Below are 25932 nucleotides of genomic sequence, written 5' to 3'. Positions count from 1 at the left end.
AACCTGGTCCATCTTAAGACCCAGCAAGAAGAGGCCCTCAAACTGCAAGGCATTTTCTGAGGAGGCAAATAAATATCAGAGCCCAGGGAGGAACAGAGGGGCCCAGAACAGGAGGAGAAAGCACCAGGAATTTTGCCAAAACCCTGTATGTTTACCTGACTTTTGCTTTAGCACTGCTGAAGTAAGCAGCAGCCTTATTTTTGCTACTCCTCTGTTAATGTAAATAATACAAGGATTTTCTGTTGGAAAAGTCAAAGCCCAGACCGGTTCTGTCTTCCAACACCCCTCTCTGAACTCAAAGGCTGTCCCACGCCATCACATCATCTTTTATCAATGCCCTCTCAGATTGAGAAGCCTGCAAGAGGCAACCAGTTCACAGAAGTCTATGTGCTACACTATCCAATGCACTGTCCATAATTCCCTTATCCGGCAGTGCTCACAGAATCGTTAGCATACAGTTTTTTTTCTAATTCTTAATTCATTCCTGAAGGATAAGTGTGTTTCTTTTGGGAAGAAGTCAGAATGCCGCCATGCTGATGGTCACTAGTAAAGCTGTGTTACACTCATTTGCTCTTAAACTATCACAAGCTTAAAGTGACCTGAAGCAAGGCTTTTATCATTACAGCAGAACCAGCAATGCAGGAAACCAACATAGTCTTAACACCACATACCACATCTTTCTACTACTACTACACCACACCACCACCACCACCACCACTACTACTACTACTACTACTACCACTACCACCTGCAACCCTAATGGGGACACAATGGGATTGGAGATTGGGTTCCATGAGGGAATTTTATCTACTCTGGGTAAATACTCATTAAATCGCTACTGGGCAGGCTAGCTGGGCCTTTTTGGACTTTGTCTGCTGTCATTTAAGATGCTATTGTGTCTCACACTGTACAATCTGATGTCAAGAGCACTGCAGGCAACTCTTGCACTAGCAAACATGGTTATTTTTCTGCTATAATTCTGTCCGTGATGCAGCCAAGAGAAAACAATTGTATTGGATGTGAGCTGTCTTCTGCTTTTTTTTTTTTTTTTTAATATGCCTTTTTCAGCCCTGTCTTTGGTGGTAGGTGGCTATGGAATAGCGCACATACATGTACGACAGTACCTCTGTGATTGCCGGCCTCAGTGTCTCATTTAACAAAGCTTTTTTTCTGAATTTGAGAGGCTCTGCCTGAATATCATGCGGTTGCCACAAAAAAAAAAAAAAAAAAAAAAAAAAAGCTACAGCACCTAAATCATTGCGAATGTGAATAGAGTATGAACACAGAGTAAATGGAAGTGTAATATCAGCTCCACCAGGCAAGCCATTCAGACAAAGAAGTTTATGTTCTGGAATCTTCCCCTCCAGAATGAAAACGTATAATCAAGTACTTAATATTTTGGAAACAAAACAAAAGGCTTTGAACACAGGCCCTTCATTCTTTCATTAGGAATACAGTACAAACAACTTTAGACTAGTCTCAGAGATGGGGGGGGGAAAATATTTTTAAAATAAGACCCGTGAATCTAACAGGCCGATAGCATTCCAATCCAAGAAATATTAAAATTTCATGCAAATATCCTCTGAGAAAAAGCAGACATAACAAATAAGCTCGGGAGAATGAAGTGATGGGCCGATTAATCGACCACTTATTAGATGAGCAAACCTGGCCCCCTCTCTGTTTTAAACCGCACCTCCAGCAATTAAAGTCAGGGAGATGTTGACTTCATCTCAGTGCTGCTGCTGCTTTGCATCCGGAACATAATTGCTTGGCGTGAAGAACAATTTTTAACATGTAAATGCTGCCTATTAATGCCTGTCATCAAGGAAGAAATCAAAAACCTGCTGCAGACTGTCACAACAAGTAAACAAGCCCCTTTCAGCCGTATAGGACGGAAGAACAGGGATTCGTAGACAAATAACCTTTTGTGGTAGATGGAGTGTTGGTGGTGCAAGACCGGCTGGATGCAGCCTCGCAACAGGTTTAACTGCAGCTGGCAGGGCCCATTACAAACTCAGCTTTTTACCTAGCAAAATCAGCAGGAAGACAAAACGCAGCTTATTGCCAGTAAAAAAAAACACCAGAACGTAAATACAGCTTCTTGTCAGCAGTTAAAAACAGGAAATCAAAGGATTAGTCAGCCAAAACACGGAGGCTGATATTTAAAAAAAAAAAAAGCCCCCCTAATTTAAGCATCTAAGATAGGTTTTTATTTTTCAGCAAACCTAGGGGTCTATGCATAAGGAGGTCAATTTCAACTGATTTAGGCTCCTACGTTTTTTGAGTTAGGCTACTAAATTGGCCTTTAGAAAGTTTACTAGGGCTAAGGTTCCTACATTTGACTTCTAGTTTCATTAGGGACCTAAATTAAAACCCTAAAAAAGTGGACGGCTACGCGGGTGTAGTCAGCAGCGGGGAAACAAAGTCTAAGAGCTTAGCACTGATTACAGAACTAGGCACCTAATTTAGGACCCTAAATATAGGAAAATGAATAGCCGGCCTGAATTTAGGGGTGAAAATTTAGGGTCATAAATGTATACATTTTTAGCTGAAAACAGAGGATAAGTTTTGGCTGAAAATAGGCTCCTAATTTCGCCACCTAAGATGGTTCCTAAATTAGGATCACAGTTTTGATGTTTTTTGTTTTTATATCAGCCTCATGGATGCCTAAGAGCTGGAATCGGCTGTTGTGAGAGCTTAGTCCTCGTCTCCAGACCGATCCCTCTCTGCCCACTCTTTCGGCATCATGTAACCCACTCACTTCCTTCAGTCAGGCAGCGCCGGTGCGCAGTAGCCGCACGTTCTTACCAGGAGCCCGACCGCCTTGTACTCTGCAAACTGAGGTTAGCAGGGCTTCCCCAATGCTAGGCCTGCTGCTCTCTATCCAGGGCACTGCCTCCTGTGAAACAGGAAAGGGGGAAACCCTGGAAGACGCCCTGATAGCACTGGGGAGCTTCAGTCTGGACACCATCGGTTATCTAGGTGTTTGATAATATGCTGCCATCTCCCCCTTTTTATTTTTTGCACAATCCTGTGTGACAGAAATTTCATGGAAATGATTTAAAATGTTTTAGCATCTCATCTTTTAGACATTAAATTGGTTGCAAATCACATAAAAGGATATTGATTTGTGAGTTCTGTTTTTCTGTCCTTTATACCTGAAATGTTCTCTGTTGTGAACAGAGTCTAGGTTTCCTCCTTGGGATGCTGGTGGGTTTCCCCATTTTGTGGCTCCTTTTTTTGTTTTGCAAAAATTCTATTAACGCTGTGATCATCCGGCGGATGCCAATGAAGGAAGAGGGTCGAGACCTAAGAGTTTCACACACCATTTCTTTTTTTTTTTATGTGCAAATAGGCCGTGCATAGCAAGTCACAAGGCTGGAATTTACACTGTAACTAAATCAAAGGCTTTTCTTTTTTCAATTGAAACATCCATGAACAGTGAGGCTCTGTGCTATGTTCATTTTAAAGTTATGAGGCTTTCCTGCAGTCTGACTGCCTGTATAACAGGTGGTTATGCCAGTGATGTGCACAACTGTAAGGTACAATAGTAATACGAGGCTTCCCGCAGAGCGAGGGAAGTAAGGCTGCAGGCATTCTTGCCCCTCAACCCACCTTCAGCGACTGCAGAGACTATGAATTGGTACACAGAAGAGGATAATGTTGTTGGCCATGCTGAAGCTCTCTCTCACACCCAGGTGGTAGGAACAGGACGGCTGACGGAAGGACATCGCTCATCTCCACCACGGCGATGTCTGCACAGAAAGAGAAAAAGGCAAAGGCCCAGCGTTACAGGGGGGCGGGGCTGAAACCCTTGGCTGCCAACGCACACAAGAGGGAATTTCCCCTTGCCATGTGATTTGCCAATCTTCATTTTACATATTTTATAATCATCAGGAAGTGGTTTCTTTGCAGTTTGTTTCTTGCACATTTCCTTGCTGAGAAAAAAAACAATGCTAACATGCCACGGCAGGGACATGAAACAAGAAAAACAGATATGTGATGGCAGAAGAAGACCGTGCATGCCCTCCGTGCCAACTGCTCAGCTCTACATCTCTATCACTCCACTCCCAGATCCTCTGTGCTTGTCCCACACTTTCCTGAATTTAGATACTGTCCTTGTCTCTATCACTTCCACTGGGAGACCGTTCCATGGATGCACCATCCTCTCTGTAGAGAGAGATTTCCTAGATTTCTCCTGAGTCTACCCTCTTTCACCTCCTTCTAGAGCCTCCTAACCACTGAAAGAGGCTCCACCTCCTGTGCATGAAAACCTTGAGGTATTTAAATGTCTCTGTCATAGTTCCCATATTCCACCTTTGCTCTAGGGTGTACATGTTTAGATATTTAAGTCTATCCTCATATGTTTTTAGAACAAAGACCATCGACCTTTTTTAGCTGGTACCCTATTTATAGCAGATTACATTCAGGTACTGTAGGTATTTCCCTATCCCCACAGGGCTCACAGTCTAAGTTTGTTCCTGAGGCAACAGAGGGTATAATGACTTGCTCAAGGTCATGAGGAGAGACGGTGGGATTTGAATCCCTGGTTCCCCTGGTTCATTGCCTGCTGCTCTAACCACTAGGCTAACCTCTCCATATCCTTTTGGAGGTGCAGTCTCCAGATCTATACAAATGAAGTCTCATCAGAGTCAAACACTGAGGCAGTATCACCTCCTTTTTTCCTGCTCACCAGTGTTCTCCCTATGCACTCAAACCATTCCTTCTGGCTTTTGTCGTCACCTTATCCACCTGCCTGGCCCAGATCATCAGAGACCATTAACCCCAGATCCCAATCTTGTTTCATGTATAGAAACTTTTCACCTAGACTGTACTGCTCCCTTGGGTTTTTGCAGCCCAATTCCATGACTGAATTTTTTTTTTTTTTTTAGCATTAAATCATAGGTGCCAGACTCTAGACGTTGCCTCAAGCTTCGCTAGATCCCTCCTCGTGATTTCCACGCCCTCCTGGGTTGTCTACCCTGCTGCAGATTTTGATATCATCTTCAGAAAGGGAACATCTTTCCCAGTTGGCATTTCACAATATCATTTACAAAAATGTGGAAACCAACCAGTCCAAGAACCGATTCCCGAGGCACACCGTCAATAATGCTCCTCTCCTCAGCGTGAACGCCCATTTACCACTACCCTCTGTCCCCACCCACTCCACCTTCTTTTAACCCAGGGGCCGATATAATAAAAAGCCTTCCATTACGACTACACCCTGAAATTCAGTGCATATAGTTTCTTAGTGCAAGTGCTGAAAAACATTTTAACTTCTGATGCAGCAAGCAAATGGTATGCTACCACATCAGGAGCTTAAACACCGTGCAAACACAAAAATATGCACACAAGCCTGCATTAAAACGTGCACTCAGCCTTTTACATAGACTGAGCACATACCTTAACTCAGGCGACCAAAAAAAAAAAGGAGCCTCTCCGACTCATGGCAAGCAAAAGTCATTGTTTAGTGTGCATGAAAGTCTTTTATACTCTGAAAAACACGATTTGTGCTTATAAACCAAGAGGCAGGAAAGGGGAAAGCAGAGTTCCAGGGTACGGAGACTGAGGGAGAGGACACAGGACTTAAGCCCCTACAGGGCTGCTGTCTCCTTCCCTCCTACTTAAACATTGCAGGAAGCTTCCTCCAAAAGAGAAGAACTCCTCACCACCAAAAAAGGACTTGCCCTTTTTTTTTTGGATGGGGATTCCCGATGTCACTGTCCTCTTTAGGGGGGGAAGCTATGGCCAGCAGTGTTTTGAGGGTAGAAGAGAAGGAGAGGCTGAAACTATTTGGAGGGAGATAGTAGCCCTGCAGAAGTATTTTAAAAAATGGAGGGAGAAGAAGGGGGAATACTTATGCACACACAAATCACGTTTTGTGCGCATAAATCCAGACTGCAGGTCCCCAGCAGCGGAACCCCTGATCAGCCCTACGCGAACACTAGCGCCAGACACTTTACGGCTGACCGGGAGTGAAAAATGCGCAGCGTTAACAGAGCAGGAGTTAAACCAGTGCGCCTCTCTGCATGGGGAAGGTAGTGTTACATAAGAACATGCCATACTGGGTCAGAACATGGGTCCATCAAGCCCAGCATCCTGTTTCCAACAGTGGCCAATCCAAGACACAAGTACCTGGCAATTACCCAATGCCAACATTAATAAGTGGTTTGCATGAAAAGGGGCTGATCTGCAGACACACACACACACACACACACACACTGTTGTGCGCAAACCTTGCTGCATAGGCAGGAAATTGTGTACAAAAAACGTGCGCACAGCCATGGGTTCAAATGTGCCCTCTGTTACATCGATCCCCCCCCAGTCAGTCATTCACTTTATGGCCCTTAGCAAGGGCACTCAGTTTATACAATTCTTCACTGGGAGCCTGAGAGAAGAGCACCACTTATAACGTTATGCTCATAATTACATGTAAATTGGAGAACGAGGCACTGGCTTTATAGGTGAAAGCCTGAATGAGAAACATTTTCTTAAAAGATTAATCTCCTGTTACCAGCAGTATTTATAAGCAGATCAATCCACCACACATCCTAAATCAGTGTTACAATCCTGTATCTCAAACAGAATCCCAAGCAACGCGAGTTTTAAAAATGCAGTATAGAGCCAATGATTCTGCCAAAACATAGGACAGGATTATTCTGGGTGCAAAAATAAAGCAGCCATGTGTCAATTTTGCCAGAAAAATAAAGCTATGTGCCTGTTTCAGTACACAGAAGTAACATTTTTTCACACTCATCCGATCCCGATTTCCCATGCTCTAGGTGAAGCAGTATTGTTCTAACTGCTTGACGAATAGTGTTCTGCTGCTGAATGATCAACAGCCCTATAGGAGTCACAGCCTCTATAAAATTAAAATTTCTATAAAACGTCCTGTTCCGCCAGGACTACCTTTACCTCTTCATTGCCTCCAGGGGCAAGGGCAGGAAGACGTGGACAGGAGGTCCCGCTCCAAAGATGCAAGCGAGGCTGAAACGTGTGGGAGTGGTGGGAAAAGTCTTCCTCCGAACGCGTGCCAGGATGACAGGGGGGCCTCCCCAGGCAGCAGCAGGAGCACTTTCTAACAAGCACCACTCACCTGGAGCTACTGGATCCCATTTCTGCCACCCCCTTAAGGGCACAGAGGTAGGCAGACAGTGAGTATTCACACTGCTCCAAAAGCCATGGTGCCTTTAAGGGAGGGGGAGGCGGCTCCTACAGGATGATGCAACACTGCCGCTCAAGCCAATTGGTGCTCTGGGAAGGAGGCAGAGCCCTCTTCACCACGGGCACCCACAGGAAGATGCCTGTTCTGCCTAGTGGGAAATGCAGGCATGTGTTCCACCATAGGTTTTCCAACCTTTCCAGCTTTCTATCTTTTCTTCTTCTCCGCTTAAACTTATGCTATAGGTTTCTTGAGCAGCTTGATAGTATGCATACGTGATCAGACTCCAGGCTGCCTGCCCACCTTCAAGATGAACAAACAATTGGAAATCAAAGACCACAGTTATAAGGAGACAGGGCACAGGGATCCTAGAGAATCTCAGAGAAATACACAATATTCCAGATGTTGTACAAAAGGCCTGGCTATAATCAATGGTTATTATGATACTATGGTATGAGGGAAAAGGATGCAAGGTACAGGTCAAGGCCAAACAGAAAAAGACACTAGGTGAAGCTTCGGTCTACCCTTCTAAAACCCAATGAAAAGGCAGAGAATGACGGAAGAGACTGATGGAGACTGAAAAGACGTTCTTTTGTTAAGATCCTAGTGAAAGGCTTGAGCTGAGGATGGTCCGTTTAGCTAAAATTGAAGTCTGTACCATTTGTTGCATTAATACCCTGCTATACCACCCAATTGGGGACACAGCGACGTAGCTATCATCACCAACGCAGGACGACTAAAACTCCAACTTAAACTGGTGGGGAAAACAACCTCCAGACCTGCATAAAACTACACAACAAAAAAATGAGTGGGGTTGGCCCCGAGGTTTAGATGCACTAGGTCAGTTCTTCCACTCCCTGGGTTGGCTGGGGTTGCTAAGAAGGCAGTTGGCAGCGTTCGTAGCCCCTGTGGTGTGCGTAGGGAGTCCATGGTCATTGCTTAAAGTTAAACACCGGATTGAGGGCCCATGGCCCCTGATGTAGGACCATTGCTGCAGTGATCAGATTAGGTATTTTGTGGAGGAATATAAAGTAGAGAGAACATTCCCAGATTGCTGCAAATAAAGGCTCACGGCACCAGAACCCAGCCCGGGGGGGGGGGGGGGGAGAAGGGTGTCTTGGGTTTAGTGACAAGAGATGACTCCTCCCTCAACATTTTCCATGTAGGGCCCCATTTAAGATACCACAGAATCCTGGGACCCACAGCTCAATGAAATGCCCTTCAAATCTAAATCTAAATTCAAGGCTGCTCGCAGCTTTACTCATGTGCGATAATATTTGCATTTTAAAATAAACACGTCAACTGTTGTCTCGGTACACTGACTCACACTTACAATTCTCCTGGTTGATCACTCACAGTGGGGTTTTTTTTGCTTCATGACCCGGCTGCAAGTTTTCATGCATGCACTAATGCCCCAGACTGGCTATTTGTGAACTGAGAGTGTAGAATCACCATATAAAGAGCAAAAACTGTAATAAAGTGCTGTATCCAAGGCACACAGAATGCAGCAGTCACCCTCCAGTCCTTTGGGGATCACTCACTGAGTAGATTCTAAAAGAAATGAACAAGTCACATGCATGATATTCAGTCATACGTAAAATCCAGTTTAAACAGAAATAGGACTAATTTGGATATATAATGATAAAAACACGGCCCATCTGTAGTTAATAAAGACATGACTTGAACAGCTCTGACACAGACCGGGTTGCAACGGAAGTAACAAATACATTTTTTAAAATAAGAATCAAAAGTAGGTAATGTCTATTGTATACTAGAATGGTATTCACTCCCAGCCCTCGAGCGCTGCCAACAGGGCAGGATTTCAGGTATGCCTAATGAATATGCATCAGATACATTTGCATGCACCTGCCTCTACTGCATGCAAATCTCTCTCATGCATATTCATTAGGGACAGCCTGACAACCTGACTTGTTGGCAGCCCTTGAGGGCTGGAAGTGAATGCCACTTGACGAGCCACTGCTGACACCAATCTGTGGACATGAGAAACCTTTGACATATTAACTTTTAATCTAAGAATCTTTTGCACTGACACTAGTGCTTTAACATTCTCTTACTAAGGCGTATTAGTTCTAAAAAGACCACTTAAACTACAATGAATAGAGAATTCAGTCCGGAAGCATCAGCTGAACTGAGAAGTTCACGTTATTTCGATATGCAAAACAGGTAGTTTAGTAATGGGAGTCTACCAGTTCTGACTACCTCCGTTTATTTTTTTTAAACACACTATAGAAAAATGTAATGAGTGAGTGACTAGATGATTGCTTTCTCCCCCACATTTTACAATATTCACCCATGTTTTTTAAAATTTCAGCCATCTAGTGTTTGATAATAAAATGAAGCTGGCAAGTCAAAGATAGCCCTTACCACGGCAGAAAAACACCCAAAACCTCGTTTTGTAAAATGATTCCTACACTAAAGAAAAATTATGGCTGAAATCTTATTAACTCAGATGTTCAAAAATAGCCGACTGGTCTTTGGTCTCCCCTGTCATGTTTGTCTCCAAAAACACTCCTAGCAGCACCCTGGCCATACTGACCAGCTCCCTGCAGCAAATCTTAATTCTGCCTCGAGAAGAAGGCAACCCTGCGGCTCTAATGGATGCACTATCTGGGTTTCCATTTTTTTCAAAACATTTTTGCCATAATCCACAAACTGGCAGAAACTCTTGGTTGGTAGGGAAGAGGGGAGGGTGTCCCTGGATTCTTCTTCTCCTAGGGCCACTACTTCAACTTTGGTGGATTTCTGGATGTCCAGTCCTTCCTGTTTGGCCAGCCTCCTTACCAGTGAGGGGTTTTTCCACTGTAAGGCTCGGGAGCCTGCGGCAGCTCCCATCCATCCGAAGCACCAGCACAACAGTAGCATGTCAAAGAGAGTGTGTGTATATCTGTCACAGAGAGATACATACTTTGTCTGTTTCTGACCTGAGAGTGTGTGTGTGTGTGTGGTGTCTTTCTCGCTGACATAGGCACACACATGCTCTCTTAGTGTGAAGGTGTCTTTGTGTCAGAGAGAGAGAGAGAGAGAGAGAGTGTGTGTGTGTGTGTGTGTATGTGCCAATAGATTTTTAGGTTGCAGAAATGTTGTTAGTGTGTCGGAGCATGTGTATGCGTCTGACACTGGGTGGCAGGGTGGTCTCATTTGCAACTGGTTCAAGAGCTGATTGGTTGGCCAGAACAGGCATCTGGGATATAAGCAGACTTGTGGGGGGCCCAACCAATTTGCATGGATGGAACAGGGGCTGCATCTCTGCTCGCCCCTGATCTCGAATGCGCTCGACGCCTTGGCTATTTTGGAAAGATGAAGTTTACTTTGCAGATATTTTGGCTTAATTCTGCCAGGTTCCAGGATTGACTTGGCATGCTTTTGGGAGCTGTTGACACATGTGCATGAGGGCGTCAGACACCCCCCATGGGCCGGTTTTGAAAACATCCCCCAGCCTGATTATTTTCCCGCAATGCGCCCCTGGCTAGACTGCAGGAAGTTTGTGAACGAGATGTGGAGATGGAATGACTGCAGTGAGAAGCCTGAACTGTTCCCAGCAGAGAGAGAGTAGTAGTACGGTGCTCTATTTTCCAAGCAGGAGCCATGCTGATGAAAAATCCTCGTTGTGAGAGCCAGAGCCATCGCTGACCAAAACTGGCTGGTGTCTTGGGCAAGGGGATTTCCCCTTCCAATGGCTCAGCCAGCCGAGGCACACACATAAGAAAATAGTGTTAGACAGATCCCTTTGGTAGCGGTCCTACAAAAATTGTTTTTCATATGTGGTGTAAAAAATTTTGAATAATTGATCCAAAAAACCATATTCTATTGTTGTGTATGCTTATGTGTATTGTACAGGCTCTCTGAGTAGCAGCTCTTCTCCCCCACCCCCAAGGTGACTAGTAGTTCAGTCTTTGGGGGTTGGAGACAGGAAGTGCGGAGTCATCGTGAGTGAGACTACAAGTAGCTGTCAACCACAGGCTGAGACCTACAGAATCAGAAAGTGAGGAAGAAGAGCTCTCAATGTACTTGGACCAGGTTACCCCTATGTGTGCAGGGAACCAAACAAGGGGTGAATCTTATCCACAGGATCACCTGGAAGCTCAGCTGTTTATCCAAATGTGTATCTGTTCTTCATGCTGTAACTATCACTAGAATTCTTGAATTCTAGTGATAGTTACAGCTTGATGGAATCCATTTGTTTACTTCAATAAACAACCCACCTGCACAAATGTAAAAAAAAAAGTTTTTAATGATCTACTAAACATTTTCAAAATAGCAACTTAAATCATGGCACTACAGTTTGTAGGTGTGTTTCACAACAAAAGAGCACGCCAATAGTCAAGGGTTTGCCCATCTGTCTGTTGTCTCTCTCTACACACACATCTGGGTACAGGTGCACACATGTGCTGCAGGGCCCAAAGCCTAGCAGTTATGCATGTCACCCAGCCAAGAACCTGGAATGAGAATGGAAGCATCACTAATGTCCCTGCTGTCCCGCCCCATCTCCCACAGCAGCAGCAGGAGGAGCAAACATCCATATGTTGGATTCATGGACCCTTGGACCGAGGTAGAATTGGCACAACTTGCAAGGAGGAGCCGTGCAGGTTCCATCATGGCAGACCTGGATGAGCAGTGCAGGTTCCCATCATGGCAGACCTGGATGAGCAGAGGCCCAACTGGAGCTTCGCCTTTACCAACCCGCATTCTCCTCGAGTTGAGCCTTTGGGTGCCAGGGCCAGCAGCTCTTAGGTGGGGGCCTCTGCCAAAGGTACAGGGATCTATCGAGGTCACCGGGTAGGAGTGAAGACGAGTCGAGCAAATCTGGACGAGGCAATGGTCAGTAGCAGGTGGCATTCAGGAGTGACCGAGGCAGGCAGCATTCAAGAATGTCCAGGAGTCAGGCCAAGGTCAAATACCAGGTATCTGTCCGATACCTGGAATGCAGAACAGGCGGAATACAGAACAGGCAGGCAGACAAGGACATGTAGAAGAACTGACCAGAAAGACTGACTAAGGAGTCAATGACTGCTGGAACTTAAGACGAATACAAGGACCACTGGAAATGAGACACAGGAACCAGAGAATGAAGACACTGTAGCAACTCACACTACCTAGACAATAGGGAGACCAACTGCTGAGGCCTTTTATAGGCTTCCCCTGTGAGGTCATCAAGAGGCGCCACAGGCCCTTTCCCACCATGAGCCCTTTAAATGAAGAGCCGTCAGGGGAAATGCACTACTGTGCACTGCTTCAAGCAGGCATTTTTGCACTTGTTTCTTATGGTTTTATGACCTACATTTTTTTTTGTTTGGCTAGTTTAATTTGTATAGCTTGATAATTTTAGAATAGGAAATATATATCATATTAGGGTCATGCCTCCCCACCACACTAACTTTTGTTGTTGTTGTTGATGAAGAAAATCTTAGGCGGATCACGTTTTGTTCTATCTTAAGAATCCTGATAGCACCCTTCCTTATCTCTTCTTTCTCATCTCTACAAAGTCATCCTTCTCAGGATATTGGGTGAACTGATACAACCTGAATTACTGCTGCTAAACCTCTCCAACAGACTTGTAGATGTCGCTAATTACCCCTTTCAAAAAATGAAAGGAGGTCTTAAATATTTGGGCAATCGTTTCTTTCAAACTCTTGTCCAGACTGTAACTTACTGTGAAACCTCTATTCTACAAATGCTTCGGGGGTCCCTACTTCAATAGTCTACCCTGTATCTAATGTGGGTGGGGCCCACTGGACACTACTAAAATGGTACTAGCGCCTAGATTGAACTTTGTATTCTCTATGATTCCTGTTTTCTTTTCTATGGATTTTTACAAGCAAGTAAACCATATGCTGCTTGGTTTTTCAAGAAGGTTGTTGCAGTGTTAAGCGATTAAGAAGAAAACCGAATGAAGAATTGATGGAATAGTGTATTGGTGAGCTGAGAGGTGGTGTGGGTATGTGGTTTCCCCCCTGAAGAAGATGTTTCGAAACCTGACATGTCGGGCTAAAACGCTACCATGAATGATTTTTCTCAGCGGCTCAGTTTACAACGAGGATTGAGTACCTTGCGACCTGGCTGAGAACTACTAACATCAGAGATTTGAGCTAAGTACTTTGCTAGTCGTGAAGAACCTATAAATGGGAAGTACTGAAAAATTTTGCTGTCTAAATATTATGGGACTGTGCTAAGTACTTTACATGTTGTAAATGGGAAGTGATTAAATGAGGATTGAGTATCTTGCGACCTGGTTGAGAACTACAAACACTATTAGATTGATTTAAGCACTTTGCGAGTCATGAACATATAAATGGGAAGTAATGAAAAGTTTTGCTTTCTAAACACTACGGGACGGTGCTAAGCACTTGGTGTGTTATAAATGAGAAGTGGTTAACAACTGAAAAAAAACTTGTTTAATGCCTTCTAAAAAAACAATTATGTGGTGAACTGTTCCCATCTTTTAGACAAAAATTTACAATGATTCTTAAAAGTTTTTGAGAAAATAAATAAAGAAATAGCAAGGTGGTCGGTGGTTTGTTTATGATTAAAAACGAAAGTAAGGGTAACCTGGATGGTATTCTTTGATGTTTATGAAACAACCAACAAAAGATTTTTGTCAAGATATAAGATTTTTGAATTGTTTACCTCTGGTTTAGAGACATAAGTTTTAAAGAACAAAAAGGAAAACAAGAAGAAAGAAAAAAACTGATATGTGGGTGTAGGTTTTTGGTGTTTCATTAGTTGCTTGATTTTTTATGGCAAAATAAGCCCCCAAGAATTGCCATTTCTAAATTGGAAGCTGATAAAGGTAATGGTGGGGTTAAGTTTCCTAATTTTTACAACTATCAGACATATTTTGCAGCAAGGATATCATTAGGTGTCTGCCTCGCTGCAACTTTCTGACAATCCCAGATGGTTGAATATAGACCGCTGGCTTGTTTCACGGTATCCCTTTGAAGCCCTTCTTGGAATGACCCCTCCCTCAGATTTGCTTGCTAATCCTATCCTCTGCTCCACTCACACAGCATACGCTGAATCTGACCAGTTGCTAGCCACCTCCTCACCCAAGTGGAAACTTTCTAAACCGGCCTCCCTTTGGTTCCATATTCATATTAAACTTGCTGGTAAGAGTCGGAATTGGAAGGTGTGGCAGGCTTGTGGGATTTGGGTTTTGACCTTCATTCAAAAGGACCACAAACTGATCCCTTTTACTGAATGGATGACTTTTTCCTTTACCCAAGTCTCAGTTTTACTCATAGTTGCAATTACATGAATGTTTGGGTTCTCATCTTTCTTCCCAATTTTGATTGTTTATATTATATTGGAATGGTCCATTTGGCTTCCAGGCTCTACAAATCTATTAAAATTATCAAAATTCCTAGCATGACGAGTTTGCAGAACTTATGGCTTATAGAATCTGAAGGTTCAGCTGATGAGGTTGATTGGCCATACTACTGGAATTTGTCATTGCGAGTTTCGCTATCTTCCAGTTTAAAGCAATCTTATTTTATTGCGCATAGAGTTGGGTGGACCCCATGGAAATTATATAGAGCGGGTTTAGCCTCCATTTCTTGCTGTTGGTCCTGTGCATCTCTAAGGGCCACTTTGTCCCACATGTTATTCTTTTGTCCTAAAATACAAGAATGTTGGCGTACTATATCCCATTTTTTTCACTTACATTGCCTGCTTACATACCGCAGTGTTACACTTTGTGCGGCAGCTTTTCCTTGTTACCTTTCCATTCCACACAGGAAATTTGCATTTCTTTTTTTTTTTTTTTTTTGGGGGGGGGGGGGGGGGGGGGAGAGAGACCACTACATTTCCATTAATCCTATCATTTTGGAAGAATAGTGATTTACTCAATGAACACTACTGATGTAATACAATCAGTATGTGCTGTAAATGTGAGAAGGCAGTGGCCAAATTTCATCGTTTGGCATCTTGGATAGCGATGTGGGAACCTTTGGATGCCTATTTTGAATTTTCTTCTTTACCGTCCCTTAGCAGCAACTGATATCTTTCTGTACGAAGGTAGATTCAGTCACCCTCTTTCTTTCGAGTTTTCCTGACATACCTTCCCTTTTGTTTTCTTTATGGATGTTTTTCATGGGTGTTGTTTTTTCACCCTTCCAGTTGTTTATTTCCTTGTCTTTATTGTACTTAATAAAAATATAAGAGCAAAAAAAAAAAAGAAAGAAAATCTTAGATAAGAACATAAATTATGCTATACTGGGTCAGACCAAGGATCCATCAAGCCCACATATCCTGTTTCCAACAAAGCCAATCAAAATCACAAGCACCTGGCTAGTTACCCCAACAATTAAAAACATCCCAAGCTACTGAAAAGAAATTCAGATCTATTAGTTAAAATTTGTAACCTCTCATTAAAATCATCCATTGAAGACTGGAGGGTGGCCAATGTAACCCCAATATTTAAAAAGTGCTCCAGGGGTGATCCAGGACAATATAGACAGTTAGCCTGACTCAGTGCCGGGAAAATAGTGGAAACTATTCTCAAGATCAAAATTGTAGAGCATTATAGAAAGACATGATTTAATGGAACACAGTCAACATGGATGTACCCAAGGGAAGTCTTGCCTAACAAAATCTGCTTCATTTTTTGAAGGGGTTAATAAACATGTGGTTAAAGGTGTAACCGGTAGATGTAGTGTATTTGGATTTTCCAGAGGGCATTTGACAAAAGTCCCTCATGAGAGGCTACTAAGAAAACTAAAAAGTCATGGGATAGGAGGCGATGTCCTTTTGTGGATTACAAACTGGTTTAAAGACAGGAAACAGAGAGTAGGATTACATGATCAATTTTCTCAGTGGAAAAGGGTAAACAGTGGAGTGCCTCAGGGATCTGTACTTGGACGGGTGCTTTTCAATATATTTATAAATGATCTGGAAAGGAATATGAAGAGTGAGGTTATCAAGTCTGCGGATGATACAAAATTATTCAGAGCAGTTAAATCACAAGTGGATTGTGATACATTACAGGAAGCCCTTACAAGACTGGAAGATTGGGCATCCAAATGGCAGATGAAATTTAATGTGCATAAATGCAAGGTGTTACATATAGGGAAAAATAACCCATGCTGTAGTTGCACGATGTTAGGTTCCATATTAGGAGTTACCACCCAGGAAAAAGATCTAGGCATCATAGTGGATAATGCATTGAAATGTCGGCTCAGTGTGCTGCAGCAGTCAAAAAATCAAACAGAATGTTAGGAATTATTAGGAAGGGAATGGTGAATAAAACAGAAAATGTCATAATGCCTCTGTATCACTCCATGGTGAGACTGCACCTTGAGTACTGTGTACAATTCTGGACATCGCATCTCTAAAAAGATATAGTTGCCCTGGAGAAGGTACAGCGAAGGGCAACCAAGATGCTAAAGGGGATGAAACAGCTCCCCTATGAGGAAAGGCTAAAGTGGTTACGGCTGGTCAAGCCTGGAGAAGAGATGGCTGAGGAGGGATATGATAGAGGTCTTTAAAATCATGAGTGGTCTTGAACGAGTAGATGTGAATCGGTTATTTACTCTTTCAGATAATAGGACTAGGGAGCACTCCATGAAGTTAGCAGGTAGCACATTTAAAACTAATGGGAGAACATTTTTTTCACTCAACTCACAATTAAGCTCTGAAATTTGTTGCCAGAGGATGTGGTTAGTGCAGTTAGTGTAACTGGGTTTAAAAAAGGTTTGGATAACCTCTTGGCCTTTCCTCATAGGGGAGCTGTTCCATGCCCTTTATCATTTTTGGTCGCACTTCTCTGCACGATTCTCTTTTCCAGTTCATATTACACACATGTATCAGCATGGGGACTGCAATCAAACTCTTAGAAGGATCACAAAGGCGGGCATAGGTAAGCATAAGGGGTTTTCTAAAATATTTTAAAAACAAGAATATCTTGTCAAAAATGAAATTATATCTTTATTTTAAAAAAGTAGCATCTTGGTGAGGTGTGCATGTTAAACCGCCAGCTGAATTACTTCAAAATGCTTTTTGCTAGCACTTCTTTAAATAATGTACAAATGAAACAAAAGCCCTTCTTCAGCGCGTTTCTTTCATACTATAGATCTGGCATATATTTCTGCTCCTGACTGTCAAGGACCAATAACCATTTCATTGTCACCACAAGTGGATAGGTTCTTCAAATCCATCATAATATTAAGATTAAACACTCTGAATCAGTCCTCCAGTACCAACATTCTACCCATATAGAAAACTAAATAGCTGATTACTCTGGATATTTGAAAAGAAATTATGTATTTTACAGTGCACTTGAAATATCTACATTTTATTACAGTTACAGCCTTATTCTAAATGGATAATATGCATTTTTTTCCTCTTCAATCTACATTCAATACTCCATAAAAACAAAGCAAAATTAGGTTTGTAGAAATTTGTGCAAATAAATTAAAAAAGAAAAGCCTGAAATATCACATTTATATAAGTATTCAGACCCTTTGCTATGACACTGAAAGGTGAGCTCAGGTGCATCCTGTTTCAAATTGATCATCCTTAAGATGTTTCTCCAACTTGATTGGAGTCTTCCTGTGGTAAATTCAATTGATTGGACATGATTTGGAAAGGCACACACCTGTCGACATAAGGTCCTACAGTTGACAGTGCATGACAGAGCAAAATGAAAGCTATGACATCAAAAGGTATTATCTGTTGACCTCCAGGACGGGATTGTGTTGAAGCACAGAGCTGGAGAAAACTACAAAAAATTGTTGCAGCTTTGAAAGTCCCAAAGAATACAGTGGCCTTAAATGGAAGAAGTTCGGAATCACCAGGACTCTTCCTAGAGCTGGCCGCCTTTCCAAACTGAGCAATCGGGGGAGAAGGGCCTTGGTCAGGGAAGTGACCAAGAACCCAAAGAGCTCCAGAGTTCTGCAGTGGAGATAGTAGAACCTTGTAGGACGACAATTATCTCTGCAGCACTTTACCAATCAGGAGCCTCTCCTCAGTAAAAGGCACATGATAGCTCGCTTGGAGTTTGCCAAAAGACACTTAAAGGACACTCAGAGCATAAGAAACAAGATTCTCTGATCTGATGAAACCAAGATTGAACTCTTTAGCCTGAATGCCAAGCATCATGTCTGGAGGAAACCAGGCACCGCTCACCACCTAGCAAATACTATGCCTACGCTGAAACATGGTAGTGGGGATGTTTTTCAGCTGCAGGTACTGGGAACCTAGTCAGGATTGAGGGAAAGATAATGGAGCAAAGTATAGCAAGATCCTTGATGAAAATCTGCTCCGTAGTGCTCTGAACCTTAGACTGGGGTGATTATTCACTTTCCAACAGGAAACGACCCTAAGTGGAGAGCCAAAACACAGGAGTGGTTTTGGCACAAGTTTGTAAATGTCCTTGAGTGACCCAGCCAGAGCCTGGACTGGACCCGATCAAACATCTCTGTAGAGACCCTGAAAATAGATGTGCATCAACACTTCCCCATCCAACCTGACAGAGCTTGAGAGGATCTGTAGAGAAGAATGGGAGAAAATCCCCAAATCCAAGTGTGCCAAGATTGTAGCATCCTACCAAGAAGACTTAGGCTGTAATTGCTGCAAAAGGTGCCTCAACAAGTACTTGTTGGGTTTGTGGCATATTTGTGGACTCTTGGTTGACAGTGGCGATGACTCCGCCCCACGGGAGGGGCCCCGTGGGGAACCACAACGATTGGCTAGTCTTAGTAAGCAGACACTGAGGAGAGAAAGCTTATTATACTGCTGTTGATAAGGTTGAATCTTGCCCAAGGACGGACAGTACTGTCGTCCAACAATATCACTGTAAGCTCAGACAGTTCTCTGTAGTAGATGGTCTCACCCAGATGTAGCAAAGGTCTTAGTGTTCCGCAGCACAGGATAGGCTGTGAACCTGAAGGATGGAATAGGAGAGTGGAGCGTAGTGATGCTCACAGAGTGGTACATGCTGATAAAACTTCTTCGGTAGTAGAATGAAGAGAAGGACCCATGGTCAGAGGTGCAGGATACCCTGAGCAGAATAGGCCCTCAGAGCGAGTACCTAGGAGCGCCAAGGGTTCCTGAAAAAAGACAGAACCCCGAGGAGCGGGTGTCCATAAGGTTAGGCAGATTGAACCCTGAAGGGCAGGTAGAAGCAAGAGACCCCCGAGGAGCGGGTACCCAGAGCTTCCGAAGGAGCGAGATACCCCGGAGGGTAGAGGAGGAATCCAAGCGAGCAGCTTAGAAGCCGTCAGAGTAGCCAAAACCGAAAGTCCTTGCTAACTCATTGAATTGGAGCGGAGGTTTTTTCTAAATATCCAGAGGTACTGATATCATGCGGTGGGGGGCCGCCCCCGAGGTTCCGTCATGACGTATTCAAAAACGTAGGCAGCGTCGCGCGCGTGTGCCCCAGGAGGGCCTCAGCGAAGAAGCATGCAGACGGGACGCCCATGCTGTCTCGGAGATCGACGAGGGTTTCGGCAACCAGCAGCAGAGGTAGCCATCCTTCCAAGGGAGGAGGAAAAGGGTAGAAGAAGAAGTGAGGCAGAGCTGGTCGCAGCCGTCTGCGACCGACAGATGCAAACAGTACTGAGTAAAGGGTCTGAATAATTATGTAAATGTGAATTTATTTTTTTTTTAATTAATGTGCACAAATTCTACTAAACCTGATTTTGCTTTGTCATTATGGTGGTATTGTGTTGTAGATTGAGTAGGAAAAAATATGCACTATTATCAATTTAGAATAAGGCTGCAATCTAACAAAATGTGGAAAAAGTGAAGGGATTCTGAATACTTTCTGAATGCAATGTAAGTAATTCTAGATTGAAACATAGCCAAATATCTCACAAAGAAGTCCAATGCAGTTTTCCAGCGTGAGAAAAAATTATGCTGTAGGACACACATCTCCATATTTAGCTATTTTACACTGCTTGGGATGTCACAGAATTAGCCACCACAGATAGTTAAATTCAGAAAGACAAAAGGGGTTATTCACATACAACCTTCACATTTTCTAACAAACTATCTTTCTATCAACACACAGACCCTTCTCGGACTCTATGCAGCCATAGCCCATTGCACACCAGAGAGAAAGGAAAATATTCCTTCTATAACCCCAAAATGAGTGATTACTTTAAGTCCTGGGCTCAAGCTCTTAGCAAGAGCCTATTAGCATGATCATGTCCACATCTTTAACTGCAGTACACAGATCAACCCCCGTATCACATTTGCTTGAAAAACTAAAATAAAGCTGAGGATCTGAACCCAGGCTGATTCTAGCTACTCATTTCCCTTCCCTTTATTCACCAGCAACCAGTCCTACTGTCATTATTTCTAGTCCTTTCTCCAGAATTGAGAACAGACTACAGTCATTTGGGCAATCTGCAGTTCCCAAGAGGCCCTCGACAAATGAACTCCTGAACCAACAAGAGTACAACAATCTTAGCCACTTCACTCATTCCTATTGTGCATTGGTGAATGTTCACCTGGTTTCTGCTGCTTTATAGTAATAGTTTATATGGATCTTTTCTTCCCTGTTCTTAGGTTATATTATGTAATTTCATCGCTATCTTCCTCAAAACTGCCTTCACCTTAAATACTGAAGCAAAAAGCCCAACAAGATGATTAAGATTTCATGATTTTGTGTCTATCCTCACCAATTTGGTTATTGAGCCAAGTATTAGTACTTCAGGAACCTTTTGAAGATATTTTTTTTTCCCTATCTTTAGTGATATTTCTTTCATAAGTTCATTTTTGCCTGATTCTGCTGCTCTTTCAATCCCTAATCAATAACCAAACTCGTTGCCTTGTATAAACATACTCTGTAACTCACATACCTCAAGGAAACCTCTTGTTCCGTGGTTTCTTGTGCGGTTGCTGGCCTGAGGCACGCCTGTCTGTTTTGGCTGTCCCTGCGGTCAGCTGCCGTATTTTATTCTTTTATTCTTTTTTTTATTTTTTATTATTGCTCTGTTCCGTCATGTCAATTCTTTTTTTTTTTTTTTTTAAACATATTGCTCCGTTACTCCCGTCATGCGGTTGCGACCCGTTTTGTGAAATTGAATCAGCATTAGAAAGAGACTTCACTTATCTTTTTCCTGTTCTTTTAAATATAATCCGCTGTTTTACGGGTCTGTCTCCGCCTGCCCGACATGGACCATGTTTCGGCAGATCACTGCCTGCTTCAGGGGCCGCGGGAAAGAGCTTATTGTAAAGATCCGAATTCTCGGATTTTCTGTCAAACAACGCTTTAAACCTGGTATTGCTGCGTTTTTCAGTCCATTATGGTGAGCGACTGTCTATGCATTGCAATAATGGAAAAACAGAACCATGACCATTCCTCAACATCAAAAAAATAAAATCAAGAAATCTAATAAATACATAATTATAATAGCAAAACCATACTAATAAAATAATATTTCAAAGACAGAGTGATGTATTCAAGATCCAATAATTAAAACCTCATATGCAATTTTTCTAAATTTCCCAAACAGCAAGAAATCCATAAACTGCTATGACAGTAATTAATAAGCAATAGTAGCTTGTGATCTATCTAATGTTTGGGTACTTGCCAGGTTCTTATGGCCTGGATTGACCACTGTTAGAAACAGGATACTGGGCTAGATGGACCTTTGGTCTGACCCAGTATGGCATATTTTATGTTATGTCCTAATAAAATATTTCTAAAGAGCAGACACAACCACCACCAAAAAAGTAAAATTAATAAGGATTTAAAAAAAAACCAAACAAACCATGCTCTCCTTAGCAGGAACATTCCCAGTCACCCTGAGATTGCTGTGCATTAATGGGAATGGGTGTACAGGACTTTCTCTCTCATATATAGAACCCCCAGCCTACCAGGTGGCTGAGAAGAGGCGGCTCTGGGTCTGCCCAGCGGACCCTAACCAGCCAGGTAGCCAAGATGAAGAGAAGATAAAGCCACAGGCTTTCTGGTGGATCCCAACCTGCTGGGTGACCATGAAAAAGAAGAGGCTGCAGCTGCACAGCAAAGAAGGTAAGGCCGCAGTGGATCCTAACCTTCCAGGTGGCCAAAAGAAGATGAGGCTGCCAGATGGCTAAGATAAAGAGGCGGACGCAGGCCATGGAGAAGACGATGCTGCTGGGCCGCCTGATGGACCCCTAGCCCGTCGCACGACACGGAGGAATGAGGCCACAAGTCGCAAAGATGACTCTAATCTGATGGGCGGCTGAGATAAAGAGGAGGCTATGGGGCTGCCAGCGGATCCCAACCCACTGGCAGCAGAAGTGAGGAGTGGGGCCCAGGTCTACCGACCCTCCCCCAATTAAAGAAGAGAACATAAGAACATAAGAAAATGCCATACTGGGTCAGACCAAGGGTCCATCAAGCCCAGCATCCTGTTTCCAACAGTGGCCCAATCCAGGCCATAAGAACCTGGCAAGTACCCAAAAACTAAGTCTATTCCAGGCTAACCATTGCTAATGGCAGTGGCTATTCTCTAAGTGAACTTAATAGCAGGTAATGGACTTCTCCTCCAAGAACTTATCCAATCCTTTTTTAAACACAGCTATACTAACTGCACGAACCACATCCTCTGGCAACAAATTCCAGAGTTTAATTGTGCGTTGAGTAAAAAAGAACTTTCTCCGATTAGTTTTAAATGTGCCCCATGCTAACTTCATGGAGTGTCCCCTAGTCTTTCTACTATCCGAAAGAGTAAATAACCGGAAAGGTCCTGGTGTGTGCATGAGAGAGAGAGTATTATATGTGTGTGTGTGTGTGTGTGTGTGTGTGTGAGAGAGAGAGAGAGATAGCATGTGTGCGAGCGAGGGAGCATGTATATGTAAAAGCATACATATGTGAGCATGTGCATGAGAAGAGAGTGTGTTTGTGTGAGCATGTATGTGTTCGAGGAAGCTTGCTTGAGCGAGGGAATATATGTATAAGCAAGGGAGCATATAGGAGTGTGTATGTGTGAGTATATATACTGCTGCATAATGAGTTATGCCGGCCCTGGTTATGATTACCAATTGCCTCGCTTACAAAAATAGTAATAGAGATATCAACACACAAGTATACATTCAAATTGCAACCTTCAGTCATTTGGTAAATCTTCTCTCTATATTTTTTTTTTACATGCAAGGAAATATAATAAGATAATAAACTATATAAAATGAAGTGTATGTGTGCATGTTTGCCTATAACCTGAGAATGGCCAATCACATCTATTTTAAACATCAAAATTACTGAATGTCACCCTAAGGAAATTATACATGTGGGGGGATGGCTACTTTTAACTTGATCCTTTTTGGGGCTTCTGTTGACTGGGATCACTTTGCTTTCCCTTCGTTTACAGCCCAAAATGGACTGAAATGGTGCATGAGCTTTGCCTAGATCCAAATGCTCAGAACAGATATGAAAATTTTGCTAGTCTTCTGTCCAGAAATTGTACAAAAAAGATTTCCTTTTAATGAGGTCAAACTCAATAAATGTCAAGTGCATTCTATGGAGTGGCAAAAGAGAGCTTTGCTGCATATTCATGTCTTAGGGTGTCTGAAAGAGAAGTCAACTTGACTATCATCAGTGCTGAGCTACCACAACAAGGGACAAAATCTGGGTCTGTTTGAGACATGTAATATGATTCATGGGCCATGAGGGGCATACAAAACACGATAGGGTACATATTCAAAAGCCATTTTGATGGATAACGGGCATCAGATACTCTAGATACGCCATAGAGCAAGTCTAAAGTTAGCTAGAATATCATACCTGGCTAACTAACTTATCCAGGGAAATTCAGCGCTGAATATCCTGGTTAAGTTAACCATATATGGGTATCCAGCTAACTTAACTAGCCGCTTAATGGCTGAATATTTACGCCTGTGAATCTCCCTGTATAGAGAACAGTATAAAGGTACATGTTCAAAAACCTTTCTATGGGTGTGCTTTACCCACAGAAATGGGTAAAGCACACCCATTTTTCCTAATGTTGTGGTTTCTTGGTTCAACCAAATAGGTACGACTTTGCAAATATAGACTTATGGTGTGGCTTTGCTAATTTTTTTCTTTTAGCATTTATTGAAAAAAGCGGATATTTCACAACAGTATCATGATTAGAATAAGATAAATTCTCATATGAAAAATCTTACAAGTTTCCTTCTCTATTTTCCTGCAGAAATCATCCATTGAATGTATGGGGTTCCAACATCCTACTACTATTACCACAGCACTATTAGAAGTACACAGCACTGTACAAATACACACAAGACAGAGCTTACAGTGTATTCAAGACAGATCCACAGAACAAATAAGAAAATTAAGGAGTTTTGTTTATTCTGGAAAATGATTAAAACCAACAAAAGTATGATCAGAAGTACAGAGGGTTAAAATTTAAAAGCAGCCTCAAAAAGGTGGATTTTTAGGCTGGATTTTAAGAGGGTCAGAAAAGGACTATGACACACCGACCCAGGAAGTACAGGTGTACAGCTCAGCAAGGTGGAAAAGCATGAAGTCTGGAGGTGGCCATGAAGGAAGTGGATTACCTGGTAAGTGGAATTCATAAGGAGGGGTGTAGAGAAAGCTAGAGTGGAGCTGGTAACGAGGAGGGCTGCAGAGTGAATACACCTGTAAGGAAGGAATGGAATGGGAGAAAAAGGTAGTGACGTGAGAAGAGGAGATAAATGGGTACAGCAACACTGATGGAGGAGGAGTCCCACAGCTGAAGTTTGAATGGACTGCACTGGAGGGAGAGCTGCGAGGAGTAGGCTGCAGTAGTCTAAGTGGGAGACGATTCGAGAGTGGATAAGGGATTTTGTGGTATGTCCAGAAAGAAAGGGATTGATTTTGGTGATGTTAGAGAGAAATAAAGATGTTTTCGTAGTGTTTTGGATATGTGTAGAGAAGGAGAGATAGGAAGAAAAAATAACACCGAGGCTGGGGGACCACAGTAAGAGAGAAAGGAGAAGGGGTTTGGGGGGGGGGGGAAGGACAAGAAGTTGCTTTGGCCACATTCTCTCCCGCAATGAGTACCTGTGAGAAAACTGAATCTTGCAAAGCATGCAGGGTATCTGTACACCCAAATCAACAAGCTGATGAAGTATCTTCCTTTTTTTTAGGAAACGTGCAGTCTGCACTGGTCTAAATTCATTCTACTGACTCCATATTATGCCAAAAGCCCCGTCCTCTCGGGCAATATCAAGGGAACACTCGGCTTACCGAGAAGGGAGATGAATTAAGTGGAGAAGGTTTCCTAAGTTTAAAATGCCAAGAAGTTGGTGTCTGTGCAGGGAAAAATGTCCTCCATGTGCAATGCGGCTCACAAGGGACTGAAGGCAACGGGAGTGTGCAAAAGGATTAAAAGATTTTTGCATGAGGGCCTTTAACTCTCATTACATTGTGTTGATTTCCTTCTACTTGTGAGTTCCCCCTCCAGAGGGATGAAACCTGTGTTCCTTCCTTTTCCCCTCACGGCTATAGAAGTGGTTTGGCGCATTTGTGAACGAGGCAATGAGGCGGTGGAAGTGCGGGCATTTTCCAGCTCCTCCCCTTTACTTCAGCTGACATCACGGACGATGCATGCTCTGCTCAATACAAGTGCTGGTGGCATCAGGAGAGTGAGGTCACGTTTCCAAAAGGGGATAACAAGCTTAATGGCTTTAGTAATGATAATATATTAATTATTATTAGAGCAGGGGCCAGTCTCAATACATTTAATGGGGGCTTATCTAGTTCTCTACAACAATACAGTGTTGTTGTTTTTTAAGACGATGCAATTATACTTATTCAGCCAACTAAAATATCTTATTGGCAG

General features: G+C 42.9%; 1 protein-coding gene across 1 annotated transcript in view; it reads right to left on the bottom strand.

The window, feature by feature from the left end:
* Positions 1 to 3633: 3633 nt before the first annotated feature.
* The window catches only part of LOC115088655 (mitogen-activated protein kinase kinase kinase 5-like), a 100076-nt gene continuing 77777 nt past the window's right edge, over positions 3634 to 25932 (bottom strand). Inside the window, exon 2 of the mRNA XM_029596915.1 lies at positions 3634 to 3755. Coding sequence (XP_029452775.1) covers positions 3634 to 3755 — 122 coding nt within the window. The remainder of the gene's footprint in view (positions 3756 to 25932) is intronic.

This window comes from Rhinatrema bivittatum, chromosome 3 (assembly GCF_901001135.1).
Source record: "Rhinatrema bivittatum chromosome 3, aRhiBiv1.1, whole genome shotgun sequence".
In the NCBI taxonomy this organism is placed as follows: domain Eukaryota; kingdom Metazoa; phylum Chordata; class Amphibia; order Gymnophiona; family Rhinatrematidae; genus Rhinatrema; species Rhinatrema bivittatum.
The sequence above is the reverse complement of the archived record's forward strand: the minus strand, read 5'-3'. Positions and strand labels throughout refer to the sequence as shown.